This window comes from Octopus bimaculoides, chromosome 25 (genome assembly GCF_001194135.2).
Source record: "Octopus bimaculoides isolate UCB-OBI-ISO-001 chromosome 25, ASM119413v2, whole genome shotgun sequence".
Taxonomy (NCBI): domain Eukaryota; kingdom Metazoa; phylum Mollusca; class Cephalopoda; order Octopoda; family Octopodidae; genus Octopus; species Octopus bimaculoides.
Genome location: NC_069005.1, coordinates 11599042 through 11607798, shown reverse-complemented (window position 1 = coordinate 11607798; position 8757 = coordinate 11599042). Strand labels below are relative to the sequence as shown.

At 40.0% G+C, this 8757-nt stretch overlaps 1 protein-coding gene across 2 annotated transcripts in view; it reads left to right on the top strand.

Annotated features, from left to right (window-relative positions):
- The window catches only part of LOC106882750 (uncharacterized), a 138997-nt gene that overhangs the window by 54707 nt on the left and 75533 nt on the right, over positions 1–8757 (top strand). For both annotated transcript variants that reach the window (XM_014933526.2, XM_014933525.2), the window contains exon 2: positions 5224–6030. In XM_014933526.2, the coding sequence (XP_014789012.1) occupies positions 5262–6030 (769 nt within the window). In that variant the 5' untranslated portion in view covers positions 5224–5261. The remainder of the gene's footprint in view (positions 1–5223; positions 6031–8757) is intronic.

Genomic DNA, 8757 nt, shown 5'->3' with positions numbered 1-8757 from the left:
ATATATATATATATATATATATATATATATATATATATATATATACATCTGTATGTGTTTGTGTATATGTATGTATGTATGTATGTTGTGTGTGAGTACTTGCAAATTTGTAGTTGTACACACACACACATGTATGTTTATATATGCATGCATGTATATGTAGTTATATGTATATGCATATTATGTATATGTATATATATATTCATATACATATTTATGCATATACATCTATGTGTATGCATGTGTGTGTATATATACATGCATGCACATATATGAATGTATGTATATATGTATAGGTATATATTTGTCTTGTTCCTATATTAGTCTGTTATGTTTGAATTGATTTGGCACTGACATTTCTAAGCCATTTTCATATCAAACTATTGTAATAGCATTTAGGCCACATATTCTACAATCAGTTACAAAAAGTTTTGCAAATATTGCTATAACTGATAAAATCATCAAAGATGGATTTTAAATAATTAAATGGTAATGCCTGGTAGATTTCATGATACTATAATTTTTTTTTCCCCTTTTTACAATAGCTCTCCAGCTCCCCTCAACCTTCTCTTCTAAAATCTAAGTTGTCATATAGCTCCACTCCAGCAAAAAAAAACCTATTCTGTTCTATCATTTTTCTCTCATACTTACCCCATCTCTACTCCTTATTCGCCTAGCATGAATTACCTCTCCCCGCTCAGGGTTCATAGTCTTACAAGTTGCATAGTAATCTCACTAGTGTTGGTGGCATTAAAAAAGGCCCCTGTACATGCTGTAAAGTGTTTGGTGCCCTTTTCTCTTATTCTTTGGAGTTGTGTTGGTCTGGTGCACAAGGGCCATGAGCTTAGTAGTTATCAAGAGGCAGGATTTGTATGGATGAGTTACCTTCTCTTAGTGGAGGTGCAATGGCCCAGTGGTTAGGGTAGCGGACTCACAGTCATAGGATCGCGATTCCGATTCCCAGACCGGGCGTTGTGAGTGTTTATTGAGCGAAAACACCCAAAGCTCCACGAGGCTCCGGCAGGGGATGGTAGCGAACCCTGCTGTACTCTTCCACCGCAACTTTCTCTTACTCTTTCTTCCTGTTTCTGTTGTGCTTGTAATTCAAAGGGTCAGCCTTGTCACACTCTGTGTCACGCTGAATATCCCTGAGAACTACGTTAAGGGTACACGTGTCTGTGGAGTGCTCAGCCACTTGCCCGTTAATTTCACGAGCAGGCTGTTCCGTTGATTGGATCAACTGGAACCCTTGACGTCGTAAGCGATGGAGTGCCAACAATAGCAACCCTCTCTTAGATGAGCAGTTAAAGATCTGAAGGACCTCCTCTATCCTGGACTGTTACAGGGTGGGATTGGAAGTACTCTAAATGATCTTTTTCGAGAGGCTATTCTAATAACCATACTGGTGGTCATTAAGGAGGGACAGAAATTTATAGAAACCATGCCAAAGCAGGCACGGGAGCTTGATGAAGTCCTCAGCCCCATCAGATTCACTCAATCTATCTACCCCATCTCAGCATGGGACATGGACATTAAATCATGACAATATTTTTATATTTAATTAGATTTGTATTTTGCTATTAGAAAAAGCTTCCATTGTTATCCTTTTCATGTTTTATGGCTTGTTATTTAAATTCTATAATCAACTAATGTTTTTTTTTCTATCCAGTATTACTTTGTGTACTGTATTATAAATGAGTTGCCATGGCTCCTTGTTGTGAATGCATGGTCAGCCAATGAGGAAGTGTAGTACTTGAATGACCAATGCAACACAAAACCACAGAACGCACTTCAAAGATCCAACGTTATATAAAAAAAAATTTCAATGTAAACATCAAAGTAGTAAACTTTATGTCTCTGAAACTGTTACAAGTACTTGTGTGTGCATATATGTATGTGTGTGTGTATACATATGCATGTGAACATATAAACACAAACACAAGTATCCATATATATTTACATATATGCATGTTGGTATGTGAATATCTATGTATGTGTATACATACATATTTACATTTTACATGGAGACATTTTCCTCTCTCTCTCTCTCTCTACACACACACACATACATACATACATACATACATACATACATATATATATATAAATATATACACACAGACATATACACAACATGCATTCTATACATATGCATATGCGGATCATTTGTTTGTGTGTATGTATGTGTGTGCACATACATGTACAGGGATAGCTGTATATGGATTTATTAAACTTTGACATTTAAAGGTTATATATCTTCCAAACACCCATCTCTCTTTTCAATGGTGTAGTTGTTGTTGATGTTGCTGCTGCTGCTGCTACTGCTCCTGGTGCTAATGTCGTTGTTATTGTTGTTGTGGTTGTCATCTCTGTCCTTGTTGTTGTCACTGTCGGTATTGTCTCTGTTGAAGTTGTAATTGCAGCAACTCTTGTTGTTTTTGTTTTAGCTGTTGTTGTCATTACTGCTGCTGCTGCTGCTGCTGTTGTTGTTGTTGTTGTTGTTGTTAAGGGTTGAATTGTAGACATTTAAAAAACACAACAGAGTGCTTTGACCTTTTTAATTTTCTGTGTGTGCATTTGTGTGTGTGTCCATGCATGCATACATCATACATACATACATACATACATCATTATCGCCATCATCATCGTTTAACGTCCGCTTTCCATGCTAGCATGGGTTGGAAGATTTGACTGAGGACTGGTGGAGCCCGAAGGCTACACCAGGCTCCAATCTGATTTGGCAGAGTTTCTACAGCTGGATGCCCTTCCTAATGCCAACCACTCCGAGAGTGTAGAGGGTGCTTTTATGTGCCACCAGCACGAAGGCCAGTCAGACAGTATTGGCAACGGCCACGCTCAAAATGGTGTATTTTATGTGCCACCTGCACAAGAGCCAGTCTAGGGGCACTGGCAATGATCTCACTCGAAAGTCCTTATACATGCTGCGGGCACAAGTGCCAGAAAGGTGACACTGGACACAGGTGCCATCCCGATTTCGCTTTCGCTTGCCCCAATAAGTCTTCACAAGCTGTGTTTCGTGTCCAATGAAGGAGACGGCGTTGGCATGGGTGCCAGTTGTCGAATTTACATACATACATATATATATCAGCATCATCATCATCATCATTTCCATAACTTAATGTCCAAGTCCCATACTGGCATGGATTGGACAGTTTGAGAGGATCCAGTGCACTCAAGGACTGAATCATGCTCCACTGTTCGTTAGGTGTGCTTTTCTACAGCTGGATGCCGTTCTTGTCACCAAATTCCTTATAACATGTACTGGGGGATTTTGTTCATTCCCACCAGTACCAATGAGATTGCCACATAGCTTGCAAAACTATGAATCCCAAGTGTAGAGGGAGAACTTTGTGCCGGGACACGAAAGGGTAAAGAGGGTTAAAGTATGAGAGAAAAGTTACCAGTGTAGAACAGATTTCTTGTTGGAGAGGAACTACACGATGACTTACATTTTAGAAGAGAGGGTGGGGTTTGGAGCTTGGAAGTTATATAAGTTGTGATGAGATGTTAGAGTGGGCCTTCAAGGTACAAGATGGGTAGAAATGAGAGGGAAGGAGTGTTGGGAGTGAGTGGTGATGGGGAGAGTAAGGGATGTCTGACAGTGGGTGAGCAGCAAAATAGAAACGATGATGTTTTGTTGTTGTTGTTGAGCCACAAGTCAACCTTGTGATCCGGCAAAACTTGTATGCCACTCATGGCATAACAGGCTTGACCTGGTACATTTTCGATCTCAGATCTGCTGGACCAAGTCTAACTAGAACTATGTGTTCTTCTCTTTAACCTTTAGGTTACTCTGTGAAATGGATTGCTTATGTTTTGAAATAATCATGCATTCTGTCATAGCTTATAAGGTTTAACGATGCAATTGTGTATTCTTAGAATCTGTAGAAACTCTGCCAAATCAGATTGGAGCTTGGTGTAGCCATCTGGTTCACCAGTCCTCAGTCAAATCGTCCAACCCATGCTAGCATGGAAAGCGGACGTTAAATGATGATGATGATAGTTGCAAGAGCCCAGATCCAGCCGATTTGAACATGAAACAGGTAGAATATTTTGGCTGGATGTAGCCAGTTTAAATGCTAAAGAGTTAAGTCACAGAAAGGCAATCAATATGAACATGAAACAGGTAAAATATCTGGGTCTGGATATGGCCATTTTAAATGCTAAAAGGTTAAGAGAATGAGATGCTATGCAAGGAACATTTAGCTGTTATTTCTAGCAGGTTGAACAAGAATGAGTAGGCTTCCTTATTGGTTTGACTTTTATGCTTTTTTTTATGTTCCTGTCTAATACAGATTGATGTGATGGTATTGATCTTCAATATAACATCTTTACATATGTTACATAAATTCAGATTTCTGTCTACATTAATTGTTATATTTTAATCATTACCATTGTATCAATCATACTATCAGATGTCGTTATGCACCGCTGGTTACAATGCACTTCCTTGGCCATTGTAGCCTTTGAATGATGTCATCCTGTTGGCTAGTTGGGCCGGCCAACATGGAATGCCAGCCTGTCATAAGGTTACTCATTTGCAGCTGAGTGGACTGGAGCAGCATAAAATGAAGTGTTTTGCTCAAGAACACAATTCCCTACCATCTGAGAATTGAAAGCTTGATCTTGTAATTGTGAGTGCAGCATCTTAACCACTAGGTCATGTGCCTTCACATATACTCTTTTTACTCTTTTACTTGTTTCAGTCATTTGACTGCGGCCATGCTGGAGCACCGCCTTTAGTCAAGCAAATCGACTCCAGGACTTGTTCTTTGGAAGCCTAGTACTTATTCTATCGGTCTTTTTTTGCCGAACCGCTAAGTTACGGAGACGTAAACACACCAGCATCGGTTGTCAAGCGATGTTGTGGGGGACGAACACAGACAAACAAACACACACATACACATATATATATACATATATACGACGGGCTTCTTTCAGTTTCCGTCTACCAAATCCACTCACAAGGCTTTGGTTGGCCTGAGGCTATAGTAGAAGACACTTGCCCAAGGTGCCACGCAGTGGGACTGAACCCGGAACCATGTGGTTGGTAAGCAAGCTACTTACCACACAGCCACTCCTGCGCCTATATATTCCTTATATTTGATTATTAATTATTTTGTTGTTGTTGTTGTTGTTCTTTGTTGGCTCTCTTCCTTGTCGTTAACTTTAACTTAATACATTTTCTATATTTTGTTGCAGATTGTGTGTGAACCTCTACGTGTCTCGTGGACCAAAGAATGGTAATACATGTACACAATGTCATCGATGGAGAACAGCTGACCTTTGCCTTACCTCTTCTTGTTGGAGAGGTAGTCTCAGCCGCACCAGGAAAGTCTTCTTCTTCTTCTCCTTCTTCCTTTTCTTCTTCTTCTTCTTCCTCACTCGACGGCCAAGTGCAGGTATGGAACGAAAGCAGCGCATCTGGGAAGACTCTCAGCTGGCTCCTAGTGGAGGGCTGTTTCAAGGCCCTGGTTCATCTCGAACTGGGAAAGAACTTGGTTCACATCAAATTCGGAGCGGAGGAATTTATCCTCACCTTGTTTCTCATCAATCCTCACTTTACTCATTTCGTGCGTCCCGTTTACATCATCTGTGCCGATGACAGTGGCGAGTTCCAAGGACCTTCAGGGGAGAACTGCACTGCTGAAAGTGCACTGCGTCGAATTGCATTTGCTGCACAACTGCTTCAGACATTCACTGCCGAAAAACTGCTGGAGCATGGTTTCCAGCGACAGACATTTCAAATCGAGGCAGATCTGCATACAAACAAACCGATTTGCCACCTGTTTCGAAGCAAGCTGCAAGTTGAGGAGGCCTCACAGATGACAGGCCAACAATTGTGGACATATTTCGCTAAGGAGCTCATGATGTCACCACTGTTTGATCGAAAGGACTTGTGCAAGTGGTATTGTTTCATGAGCTTCACTCGCTACAAACCCCCTCCAGGGAACATTCCTAAAACCTACAGTCAAATCCTTAAATATACCTCAGGGCACACAGCACTAGGTAGGTTGTACAGTTTTGAAATCTTTTGATGTTTTTCATGTTATTATATTTGTTGTTCTTGTTGTTTTACTTGATGATGTTTTCGTTGTTTTGCCTCAGAAATGACATGGTATTGGGTGAACTGCAGGAGTGAAGAGGGAAGAGAGAGAGAGAGAGAGAGAGAGAGAGAGAGAGAGAGAGAGAGAGAGACAGGAAGGAAGGTGCAATGTATAAGGAGGGCGAAACATAGGGTTGACAGGTAGGGAGATAATATGGTGGCAAAGTAGAGGGATAATCACCAGTGAAAATATGGGTGGAGATCAGTATCAAGGGATGATCATTTTTCTGACTACTCATAATATATATAATATATATATAATATAATATAATACATTTTTATACTTATATATCAAGCAGACTTATGACTAAACATGTTCCAGCTATGACCATCCGGTCATATTAATTTTCTATTTTTCAAACAAAGGCTACCCTAGTATTGCATTATCTCAATGTGTCATTTCCCTTCCTCAAGATGGTAGGGTGTTATTTGAGGGTTTGTTAGCTAATATTTCTTGCAGGATGAAAATTGCTATTTATTGTTTTTTTTTTACTATTTTGTCATTGTTGTTGTCATTGAGTAACCTTGGGCCAATCCCAATGAAGCCATCCTACATCATATCAGACACTGACCAACCAACAAAGCACATCAGATCTACCTCTCTACTTATACCCAATCACTTATTACAAGAAGTCCATACTTCACTCTCCTTCAAGCAATGATGAATGGTTTTAGGTTCAAATTGACTATCTGCACATATTATAGTCTCACCACTGTCCAGTTTATTTCTGTACACCTGTGGTCACAACAAAAGCAGGTAAAGTGGACTGAGTCAGAATTTGATGTTTGTTATTCCTCTGCACTTTGTATTGGTGGTGCACATCCCAGCACAGTGTCTGGAGATGGGATGGGATGGGGCGGAGGCCATTGGGAGTTATTGATATATAAGCATGTGTAAGGACTTTCGAGCGAGATCGTTGCCAGTGCCCCTGGACTGGCTCTTGTGCGGGTGGCACATAAAATACACCATTTTGAGCATAGCCGTTGCCAGTATCGCCTGACTGGCCTTCGTGCCGATGACACGTAAAAGCACCCACTACACTCTCAGAGTGGTTGGCATTAGGAAGGGCATCCAGCAGTAGAAACTCTGCCAAATCAGATTAGAGCCTGGTGTAGCCTTCGGGTTCCACCAGTCCTCAGTCAAATCGTCCAACCCATGCTAGCATGGAAAGCGGACGTTAAACGATGATGATGATGATGATGATGGGTGCTTGGAAGTGGCATTTTCATGTCATGAATGTAACTGTATGGTTTGCAGTTTGTTGCAGCAACAAAACTGTGAGATTTGAATGTCCAAATAGTTTCAGTCATTGCATTGCAGCCATGCTGGGGCACCATTAGAAAGGTTTAGTTAAACTAATCAACTCCAGGACTTATTTTCTTTAAATCTGCTACTTGTTGTAAAGGTCTGTTTTGCTGAACTGTTAAGTTATGGGGACACAAACAAAGCAACGCCAGTTGTCAAGTTGTACAGGGAGCCAGATACAAATAAACACACACACATATATACATGTATAAATCTATCTATCTATATATTATTATTATTATTATTATTATTATTATTATTATTATTATTATTATTATTATCATTATTATTATTATTAAGGCAGCGAGCTGGCAGAATTGTTAGTACGCCTGTCAAAATGCTCAGTGGCATTTTGTCTGTCTTCGTGTTCTGAGTTCAAATTCCGCCAAGGTCGACTTTGTCTTTCATCCTTTCAGGATCGATAAATTAAGTACCAGTGAAACGTTGGAGTCGATGTCCTCTTCTCCAAAATTTCAGGTTTTGTGCCTATAGTAGAAAGGATTATTACTACTATTATTATTATTATTATTATTATTATTATTATTATTATTATCATTATCTCGGATGACACCAGGTAGCCAAAACTGTGGATGTGCTTTACTCAACACACTAATTGACATATGACTATTACTCAAAAAAATTACATTATGTGTGTGTGTGTGTGTGTGTGTGTGTGTGTGTGTGTGTGTGTGTTAACAATGGTTTGACTCAGCTCCATATGACTTAAACTTTTGTGGTCTTGTGTGACAAACCTATCTCAATCAGATATCTAAAGACTAACGACTAATGGGATTTGAATCAAATTCAAAATGACTTATAGATATTAGACCTCTCTTTGTCAGCTCAGGTCATGTGACATTAATACTGCAGAAGTGACATCTGTTCTTTCCCATGTTCTTAAGCCCATTTTGTTCAGACAGGATATTGGCAGGGTGCTGGCACCACCCTGGTGCCAAGCTATGGCATAGTGTATTCAGGGGCATTAGTTCATTGCATTTGATACCATATATGGTGGGATGGGTTTTACTGCTGGTTTAATAGCTTGGTGCTCATTCAGTGGAGAATCAATACGTTAGCAGCGGCAGCAGAAGTTTTTATGTGGCTGTAACCAGATTTAAGAGTATTAGGTTAAAATTGAAGCTGAATGACCAGTATGGGTTGGGCTGTAGTCTAAACAGATTGCAAGAATTTAATATCCTGTCCTTGTGTGTGGAGCAGCCAGGCCTAGGGTTGTATAGCTATCACTTGAAGTGTTGAGTGCTATTTTCTTTTGTGTGTGTATGTGTGTGTGTGTGTGTGTGTGTGTGTGTGTGTGTGTGTGTGT